Source organism: Salmo salar, chromosome ssa23 (assembly GCF_905237065.1).
Source record: "Salmo salar chromosome ssa23, Ssal_v3.1, whole genome shotgun sequence".
Lineage (NCBI taxonomy): Eukaryota > Metazoa > Chordata > Actinopteri > Salmoniformes > Salmonidae > Salmo > Salmo salar.
In genome coordinates, this window is record NC_059464.1 from 11729696 (window position 1) to 11740952 (window position 11257).

Genomic DNA, 11257 nt, shown 5'->3' on the forward strand with positions numbered 1-11257 from the left:
TAATGTGGATATTGCCTGACTAAATACATAGATTGAATGCATGCATGGAGATATTTCTGAAATCTACAGTATTTGGCCAACACAGGCACACATAATAAAGACATGAATAGCTGTATCATTAATCTCACCATCGTTGTTTTTATTATGAGAAAGGGACCAAAAACCAGGTTTCTTTTTTAATGGAAGGATTTGTTTGGAAAGCCAAGTTGAAGCCAACGTTAGATGTTGTCGTCCTCATAATAACCACACATGGTTTTACTGCAACAGAGTAGCACAACACCCTTCAATTGAAGCGGTGGGAAACAAATGAAAGTGGCCACATCTCTTGCAAAAACGGATAAAAAATGTAATCACAAATAATTATAAGGGAGCTGGGGAACTTATGAATTGTTGAATTTTATTGGATATAGCTATGATTCCCTCTTATATTTTAATGTAATGACATGAACAAATTGGCAGATTATTATCAATGACTTATCAACAGCTGTAACAAGTTTTCCAGTGTAGGAAATCCTCACTGGTATTCTAGTTTATAGAAAGACCCATATGCATGCGACAGAAGAGAGAGCTAGAGACGCAGAGAGAGAGAGAGATATGCATCAAATCAAATGTTATTGGTCAGATGCGCGGAATACAACAGCTGTAGACTTTCTGAAAAAGGTTGAGTTTAAAGGAAGACAAAATTTTGCTAAATAAAAAAGGAAATAGTAACACAATAAAAACAATAATGGGGCTATTTACAAGGAGTACCAGTACTGAGTCAATGTGCAGGGGTACAAGGTACAGTACAGTAGTTGAGGTAATTAAGGTAATACAGTATGCATATGTGGGTATGGGTAAAAGTGATTAGGCAATCAGGATATGTAATAAACAGAGTAGCAACAGCGTACATGAAGTGTGAAAGTGTGAGGCGTCAATATGCGTATGCGAATGCGTGAGCATGGAACATTCGCATAGGAACTTGATGAAGGCCCCAGGAACTGACACAACTCAAATCTGAACCACCTACAGGGTCACAGTGACTCTATAGGTTTGAGTAATGAGTACAAAATCACTTTAAGTAACTGTACTTTAAGTAACTGTACTATATATTAAGCGCAACAGGTTTTGTCAGCACATTGGGGTTTACAGTGCACCTGATCTGGTTTGAGAGAGTGGTGGAATTAGATTGGGAAATAAGCTCAGTGTACAGATATAGGATCATTTGAGCCAGTTTGCTACAGCAGGAAAATAATATTCCAGCAACAGGATATGTGAATAACTATGTGAATTATAAATAATTAATAATTTTTTTTTTGTAATTTTTTAAATTACAAACCTCAGAAGCCTTTTTAAACCTCAAATACACTACAAGTAAAAAATGTCCTGCTTTGCAGGAAAGTTTTCCTGCAACAGGGTGACCCAATTAAGCCTTCTTTCTTTTCCCTTTCTGCAGGTTTCAATCTTTCCTTCTCTCACTCCTCTCTGGCTTGCATTTTTCCCCTCAGGCTTTACTTTCAGATGTTTAGTGGTTACATTTCTTTTCCATTGCTCCATTTGTCATACACAGATAGCTCTCGGTTTGGTTGTAACGCTGTTTACAATATTGTTCAGTCTAGATTTACTATACTGTATTTCTACTCTTATGGCATTCCAGAAATGACATTATGTGATACAAGATGCCGATTTGTTGTGAACATCTGGCCAATAGCGAAGAAAGAACGAAATTAAGAGGGTGCAAGATACTGTATATACCTAGAAGTAGTTCAATAAAAAATCTGGTTTGCAACTGTTGGACTAGTGATTACACTCTAGATCAGCTAGATGCAGGCAAGAGTGTAATATTTAATGTGTCACTATCTGTGAATGTGTCACTGTCTGTCACCTCAAATCTTTCTCTCGACCTGTGTGCACCAGCGTTGTAAACTTTCCTTTAATCGTAGGCTAGGTTGTAGCAACCTCATGATGAGTACAGGGAAAATTTGAGCATCATGTAGTAGCCTAAATCTGTCGATGTTACATTGAGCTGGGTGAATATAATATGAATGACAGTAATCCAATGTGCTGTAATAGAAATAAGGTCATGCTCATAAAAAAAAAAGGATCATCCTCCCTCATCTTAAACAGCACCGACCGCCATTGGTGCATATGTAGTGTATGTGAATGTGTGTGGCTTTTGTGTGGGAGGGTCAGTGTAGTGTGTGTGAGTGACTGTTTATATGGTGTGTATATACGGTGCATTCGGAAAGTATTCAGACCCCTTGACATTTTGTTAGGTTACAGCCTTCTTCTAAAATTGCTAAAATAGTTTTTTTCCCATCAATCTACACACAATGCCCCATAATTACAAAGCAAAAACAGGTTTTTCGAAATTTTAGCAAATTTATAAATAAAAAAAACTACATAAATATTTTGACCATTTACTCAGTACTTTGTACAGCCTTGAGTCTTCATGGGTATGATGCTACAAACTTGGCACACCTGTATTTGGGGAGTTTCTCCCATTCTTCACCGCAGATACTCTCAAGCTCTGTCAGGTTGGATGGGAAGCGTCAAATGATGTCAATTAGCCTATCAGAAGCTTCAAAAGCCATGACATCATTTTCTGGAATGTTCCAAGCTGTTTAAAGGCACAGTCGACTTAGTGTATGTAAACTTCTGACCCACTGGAATTGTGATAAAGTGAATTATAATTGAAATAATCTGTCTGTAAACAATTGTTGGAAAAATTACTTGTGTCATGCACAAAGTAGATGTCCTAACCGACTTGCCAAAACTGTAGTTTGATAACAAGAAATTTGTGGAGTGGTTGAAAAACAAGTTTTAATGACTCCAACCTAAGTGTATGTAAACTTCCAACTTCAACTGTATGTGCAAAGTTATCAGTGGTAAGGAAAACAATTAAGGCAATGCAGGCGCCAGTGGGAAAATGCGCCAGGGAAAAAGTTTGGGAAAGTTCTATTCTGCCTCGAGATGAACAAATGCCTGCATACTTGACCTGGGGAAACTTGGGCTCTCATTGAAGAGAGAAATTTCTCCGGCTCATCTAATCCTTGCATTACATTAGCATAGCGTGCCTCAAACATATAATTGTTTTCCACAGTGAAATGGGCTACTTCTATGTGAATTGATGAGGAGGCGGAACACACCTTATTTCAAACTGTTGTTCTAAAATAAAGCTGTGGTTTGAAACATATCCGATCGATAATTAGCAGGCAGCGTTCCTTGCTTTGAGGGCAGTGCGGGTTAATTGTCCTGTAACATAGCAATACAAATTGGAACAGTGAGCGCATTCTGACATCACACGCATAAATAAACTTACGCTGGGGGAGCATTAAAGATATTTGGACCTCACACATGAAAACATTAATTGACTGGGGTCACAGCCATCCATGGAAGACAGATGCAGACTTTGCTATGCTTCATAGGTTTCAATTGAAAACGACACAAGGTCCCTGGGAACGGTGCCCCAATTGTTAAGTCCACCCCTGATAGATGACCCTCCCCAGGACACATTGAAGACCCACTGAGATGGACTGTGGCCGGTGGACTGAGGAATCACATTTCCAGCCTCAAACATCCTCCTCTACTCTGGGGTGACTAGACCAGTATTTCATTTTTTTCAATTACTTTGATCTTTGTTTGAGCCTGTCTGGAGTGCAAGATAGGCAGGGTTTGTGGTTTCACAGTTAAGTGTTGCTAAAGTATGTAAAGATTTCAAATACTCTTGAACCCAGGTCTGGGAGAGGCTGGACTGTGCTGATGCTTATGTTAATCAGAGGATAAATATTCATGCTTGACATGTTTTCATCCAGGCTACTTCCAAGACCTTTTATCTCCTTCCTCTTCCAACTCAGGCACCCGCATGTACCACACAGACGCACACACATGGATGCACACACACATACACACACATACCAGTGGCGGTCGGTGCCGTTTAAGATGAGAGAGGACAATTCATTTTTTTAATGATTATGGCCTTTTTCTATTACAGCATATTGGATGATTGTCATTCATATTATATTCACTCAGTTCAATGTAACATCGATAGGTTTAGGCTACTATGATATTTGAATTTTCCCTATACCCATCATGAGGTTGCTACAACCTAGCCTATGAATGAAAGTTTACAACGTAGGTGCACACAGGTCGAGAGAAAGATTTGAGATGACAGACAGTGACACGTACAGATAGTGACACATTCAATACCGCCTTGCACACTCTTGCCTGCATCTAGCTGATCTAGGGTGCAATCATTATTTCAACAGTTGCAAACGAGAGTTTCTATTGCTCAAATTGAGGTTTCTTTATCCCCGTTTCGTTCCGTTTTCTTCCGTTTAAGAAACGTTTTTCAACATAATCAGCAGAATTAATACACCCCTGATCTCACACAAACAGTTCACTTTCATAGTCACATACAAACAGCTCATTGTATTTCTTCTCGCATCTACGAGCTCTCCCCCACTCACCTCTTCCCTTCACTAGTGGACTTCAATGCACAACACAGTTGTGACCAGATAAAAAAAAAACTTTCCAAGCAAAACCTTCATATCATAACTGCAAAACACAGCCTACATCATTGTCACCATATTAGCTAAAGTAACGTCATAGCTAATAGAACTAATGCATTAGTAAACCCGCTACAATCATACAGTACAGTGTACAGTCAGTAAGCAATTTAGCAGTTACATCGGCAGGCCCCGGTGGCAATAAATTAGTAAAACCCAAAACATACCTTGACTTGGAAGAGTTCCAGTGTTGGATAGTCATAGCCAGCTAGCTAACATTGCATCCCTCGGTTTGAGCCGGCTGTTTGCATAAACTAGACTAACTAGCTGCGTTCGCTAGCAAAGTAAGTGAAAGTGGAAAAAATGACAACATACGGCTCTCTCTCTCTGTTTCTCTCTCTCTTACATCTCCTTCATTTTTGAAGAAATTAATTTGTTCAAAACTGTTCAACTATAATCTTGCTCTCTCTTTGAGTCAACTACTCACCACATTTTATGCACTGCAGTGTTAGCTAGCTGTAGGTTATGCGTTCAGTATTAGACTCATTCTATGATCCTTTGATTGGGTTAACAACATGTCAGTTCATGATGCAAGAGCTCTGATAGGTTGGAGAACATCCTCCAGAAGTTGTCATAATTACTGTGTACTGTGAGTCTATGGAAGGGGATGAGAACCACGAGCGTCCTAGGTTTTGTATTGAAGTCAAAAACACCCAGAGGAGGACAGAAGTTAGCTGACCTCCGACAGAATGCTGTCAAGGCTACTGTAGACCTTCATTGCAAAACAGGGTGTATAAACTCAAGATGTAAAGTGTTGGTCCCATTTTCATGAGCTGAAATAAAAGATCCCAGAAATGTTCGATACGCACAAAAAGCTCATTTCTCTAAAATGTTATGGACAAATTTGTTTACATCCCTGTTAGTGAGCATTTCTCCTTTGCCAAGACAATCCATCCATCTGACAGGTGTGGCATATCAAGAAGCTGATTAAACAGCATGATCATTACACAGTAGCACCTTGTGCTGGGTACAATAAAAGGCCACTCTAAAATGTTAATATTTTGTCACACAACACATTTCTACAGATGTTGAGGGAGCGTGCAATTGGCATTATGACTGCAGCAATGTCCACCAGAGCTGTTGCCAGATATTGTGATTTTCTCTACCATAAGCTGCCTCTAATGTCATTTTAGAGAATTTGGCAGTACGTTCAACCAGCTTCACAACCGCAGACCACATGTAACCACACCAGCCTAGGACCTCCCCATCCAGCTTCTTCAACTGTGGGATAGTCGGAGACCAGCCACCCGGACAGGTGATGAAACTCATTCTGATTGGCTGGGCCTGGCTCCCCAGTGGGTGGGTCTATGCCCTCGCAGGCCCACCCATGGCTGCGCCCCTGCCCAGTCATGTGAAATCCCTAGATTAATGCTAATTTATTTGAATTGACTGATTTCCTTATATGAACTGTAACTCAGTAAAATTGTTTTAGGTTGTGTTTATATTATTGATCAGTATATTTGTATCTAAAAAAGATAACATTTTAAATGTGGTCCTCCCCTTTCTACTCTGAGGAGCCTCCACTGACATGAACACACACACACACACACACGCGCACACACACACACACACAGTCCGAATGATGGTTGAGCACTCCTTCACACACACTGAAGAAGGCTTAGACCAAGGTTTCCAAAACTCAGTCCTCTGAACCCCAAGGGGTGCACATTTTGGTTTTTGACTTAGCACTACACAGCTGATAAAAAATTGACTAATCATCAAGCTTTAATCATTAGAATCAGCTATGTAGTGTTAGGGCAAAAAATCAACTCAGTCCTTGGGGTTCCGTAGGCCGAGTTTGGGAAACGCTGGCTTAGACTGAAATGCCTGTGTGTCTTTAATATACACTGCTCAAAAAAAATAAAGGGAACACTTAAACAACACAATGTAACTCCAAGTCAATCACACTTCTGTGAAATCAAACTGTCCACTTAGGAAGCAACACTGATTGACAATAAATTTCACATGCTGTTGTGCAAATGGAATAGAAAACAGGTGGAAATTATAGGCAATTAGCAAGACACCCCCAATAAAGGAGTGGTTCTGCAGGTGGGGACCACAGACCACTTCTCAGTTCCTATGCTTCCTGGCTGATGTTTTGGTCACTTTTGAATGCTGGCGGTGCTTTCACTCTAGTGGTAGCATGAGACGGAGTCTACAACCCACACAAGTGGCTCAGGTAGTGCAGCTCATCCAGGATGGCACATGAATGCGAGCTGTGGCAAGAAGGTTTGCTGTGTCTGTCAGCGTAGTGTCCAGAGCATGGGGGCGCTACCAGGAGACAGGCCAGTACATCAGGAGACGTCGAGGAGGCCGTAGGAGGGCAACAACCCAGCAGCAGGACCGCTACCTCCGCCTTTGTGCAAGGAGGAGCAGGAGAAGCACTGCCAGAGCCCTGCAAAATGACCTCCAGCAGGCCACAAATGTGCATGTGTCTGCTCAAACGGTCAGAAACAGACTCCATGAGGGTGGTATGAGGGCCAGACGTCCACAGGTGGGGGTTGTGCTTACAGCCCAACACCGTGCAGGACGTTTGGCATTTGCCAGAGAACACCAAGATTGGCAAATTCGCCACCGGCACCCTGTGCTCTTCACAGATGAAAGCAGATTCACACTGAGCACGTGACAGACGTGACAGAGTCTGGAGATGCCGTGGAGAACATTCTGCTGCCTGCAACATCCTCCAGCAAGACCGGTTTGGCGGTGGGTCAGTCATGGTGTGGGGTGGCATTTCTTTGGGGGGGCCGCACACCCCTCCATGTGCTCGCCAGAGGTTGCCTGACTGCCATTAGGTACCGAGATGAGATCCTCAGACCCCTTGTGAGACCATATGCTGGTGCGGTTGGCCCTGGGTTCCTCCTAATGCAAGACAATGCTAGACCTCATGTGGCTGGAGTGTGTCAGCAGTTCCTGCAAGAGGAAGGCATTGATGCTATGGATTGGCTCGCCCGTTCCCCAGACCTGAATCCAATTGAGCACATCTGGGACATCATGTCTCGCTCCATCCACCAACGCCACGTTGCACCACAGACTGTCCAGGAGTTGGCGGATGCTTTAGTCCAGGTCTGGGAGGAGATCCCTCAGGAGACCATCCGCCACCTCATCAGGAGCATGCCCAGGCATTATAGGGAGCTCATACAGGCACGTGGAGGCCACACACACTACTGAGCCTCATTTTGACTTGTTTTAAGGACATTACATCAAAGTTGGATCAGCCTGTAGTGTGGTTTTCCACTTTAATTTTGAGTGTGACTCCAAATCCAGACCTCCATGGGTTGATAAATTGGATTTCCATTGATTATTTTTGTGTGATTTTGTTGGCAGCACATTCAACTATGTAAAGAAAATAATATTTAATAAGATTATTTCTTTCATTCAGATCTAGGATGTGTTGTTTAAGTGTTCCCTTTATTTTTTTGAGCAGTATATTTAACCAATTATGTGATTTCTGAAGGTAATTGGTTGCACCAGATCTTATTTAGGGGCTTTTTAGCAAAGGGGATGAATACACATGCATGCAACACTTTTCCATTTTTTTGAATTTTTTGAAACAAGTAATTTTTTTTGTTTCCCTTTGTCACGTCCTGACCATAGAAAGATGTTATTTTCTATGGTAGAGTAGGTCAGGGTGTGACAGGGGGTGTTTTTCTATGTTTTCTATTTCCATGTTTAGGTTCTAGTTTTGTATTTCTATGTTGGGGTTTTGTTTGGGATGATCTCCAATTAGAGGCAGCTGGTCCTCGTTGTCTCTAATTGGAGATCATACTTAAGTATTTTTTTTTTTTACACCTGGGTTTGTGGGAGATTATCTTTGAGTCAGTGTATGTTTCACCTCTGTGTCACGGTTTGTTGTTTTTGTCATTCAGTTTATTTATATGTACTGCATAAGTTTCACAGTGTAAATAAAATGTGGAACGACACACACGCTGCACTTTGGTCCGCTTCTCCTTACGACAACCGTGACATCCTTCACCAATTTTGACTATTTTGTGTATGTCCATTACATGAAATCCAAATAAAAATCTATTTAAATTACAGGTTGTAATGCAACAAAATAGGAAAAACACCAAGGGGGTGAATACTTTTGCAAGGCACTGTAATTGTCCAATTATCTGAGATCACCAATGTAACAAAAAGCAGTGAGCAGGGACACCATGTAATGTGTGCATAAATACTTTGGAGATTTTAACTTGCAAGCTTTCGGGTGGAAGTGCATTCATGTTTCAGCAGCGTCACCGGGTATAACATTATTACAATAACACAGTACCAGTCAAAAGTTTGGACACCTACTCATTCATGTGTTTTTATTTTTTTACATTTTCTACATTGTAGAATAATATTGAAGACATCAAAACTATTAAATAACACATGGAATCATATAGTAACCAAAAAAGTGAAACAAATACAAATATTTTGTATATTTGTGTCACGTCCTGACCAGCAGAGGGAGTAGTTGTGTAGTATTTTGGTCATGACGTGGCAGAAGAAGTCTGTGTATGTGTGTTCTGGGATGTCTGTTTCTATGTTGGTCTGTGTGGCTCCCGATCAGGGACAGCTGGTTATCGTTGTTCCTGATTGGGAGTCATATATTAGGAGTGTGTTTGTCATCTGGGTTTGTGGGTTGTTTCATTAGCACTGCTATTATTGTAAGGATAGCCTGGTAACCTGTCTTTAGTCGTTCTTGTTTATTGTTTTCCGTGTTTGCTTATTTCATTATCATTAAAAGATGAGTATTCACATCCCGCCTGCGATTTGGTCACTTCAACATTACGACAGCCGTTACAATTTGATATTCTTCAAAGTAGCCACCCTTGGCCTTGACAGCTTTGCACACGCTTGGCATTCTCTCAACCAGCTTCATGAGATAGTCACCTGGAATGCATTTCAATTAAGAGGTGTGCCTTGTTAAAAAGTACATGTATGGTATTTCTTTCCTTCTTATTGCTTTTGAGTCAATCAGTTGTGTTGTGACAAGGTAGGGCTGATATGCGGAAGATCGCCCTATTTGGTAAAAGACCAAGTCCATATTATGGCAAGAGAAACGACAGTCCATCATTACTTTAACACATGAATGTCAGTCAAACCTTCACCATGAGCAAGCAGACCACAGGTGATTGCCACCACTGACCCCCAGGTCTAGGACTCCCTGGCGTGCCTGCTTGCTCCTCAGGTTGTCGTTCCTTCCTTCTGCAGATCCAGCACCAGTCCCATCATCAATCCACATCCGCTTTCCAGCACCAGACCACAAGATGAGGCGCGGAGGACGGACCAGATCTTCACCCGAAGCGAGCAGGCCACAGGGAGAGTGCTACTATTGACCTCTGGGTCTGGGGCTCCCTTGTGTGTTGGCTTGCTCCTCAGGTTGTCTTTCCTCCCATCTACAGACCCAGATCCTCATCCAGCACCTGCAGCAACCCCAATTCCCGGTTCCTGTTTTCCGGTCCCCAGACCCAGCACCAACCCCTGGACTACAGTTACAGCACGACTTCCAACACCATTTCCAACCCAGGTTTTCATGGTCCCAGGGACAACACCAGTACCAACCCTGTAAGATGGCACCGGAGAAGAAGGCAGATGTTTTACTTGCCCCCAGCCAATTGTATTTTTTTGTTCGTTTATTTGCGTTGTTTTACTTATTTTGTACATAATGTTGCCGCTACCGCCTCTTATAACCGAAAATAACTTCTAGACATCAGGACTGCGATTACTCACAATGGACTAGCAGAATCCTTTTTTCCCTTTCACGACTCTGACGAGCCCAACGCGAAGGATATACTCCTTCTTCGAGAACACGCACCCGATCCCCGTGATCTGTGTGAAGAGGAGGTGGAGAAAGAGGGGCCGAAGGTCGAGCTGCCTTTGAGAATTTGTAGGTGATAGAATAAACCGCCACTTTCCTCCATTCTGCTAGCAAACGTGCAATCTTTGGAAAATAAAATCGCAGAGTTAGCGGGAAATTTAACTACCAACGGGACATTAAAAACGAATATCTTATGCTTCATGGAGTCGTGGCTGAACGATGACAATATCAACATACAGCTGGCTGGTTATACGATGTACCAGCAGGATAGAACAGTGGCGTCTGGTAAGACAAGGGGCGGCGGTCTATGTTTTTTGTAAACAACAGCTGGTGCACGATATCTAAGGAAGTCTCAAGCACTTGCTCACCTGAGGAAGAGTATCTCATGATAAGTGGTAGACCACACTACCTACTGAGAGAGTTTCTGTATTTTTAGTAGTTGTTTACAAACCAAAATAGTCAGAGGTTGGCACTAAGACAGCATTCAATGAGCTGTATTCTGCCATAAGCAAACACGAAAAATCTCACCCAGAGGGAGCGCTCCCAGTAGCCAGCGATTTTCCTCCTAAGGATACGCCCCTTTTCTTCAATTTTCACTTGAAATGACATACCCAAATCAAACTGCGTGTAGCTCAGGCCCTGAAGCAAGGATATGCATATTCTTGTACCATTTGAAAGGAAACACTTTGAACATTGTGGAAATGTGAAAGGAATGTAGGAGAATATAACAGAATAGATCTGGTAAAAGATTATACAAAGGAAAAAAACAACCGTTCTTTTGTATTTTCTGTAGCATCATCTTTGAAACGCAAGAGAAAGGCCAAAATGTACTATTCCGGCCCAGGTGCAATTTCGATTTTGTCCACTAGATGGCAGCAGTGTATGTGCAAAGTTTTAGACTGATTCAATG

The 11257-nt window shown here is 41.9% G+C and overlaps 1 protein-coding gene across 1 annotated transcript in view; it reads right to left on the reverse strand.

Moving 5' to 3' along the window:
- LOC106583994 (pituitary adenylate cyclase-activating polypeptide type I receptor) overlaps positions 1-9771 on the reverse strand; it is a 49957-nt gene extending 40186 nt beyond the window's left edge. The window contains exon 1 of the mRNA XM_045705892.1: positions 9676-9771. Coding sequence (XP_045561848.1) covers positions 9676-9771 — 96 coding nt within the window. The remainder of the gene's footprint in view (positions 1-9675) is intronic.
- Positions 9772-11257: the final 1486 nt, after the last annotated feature.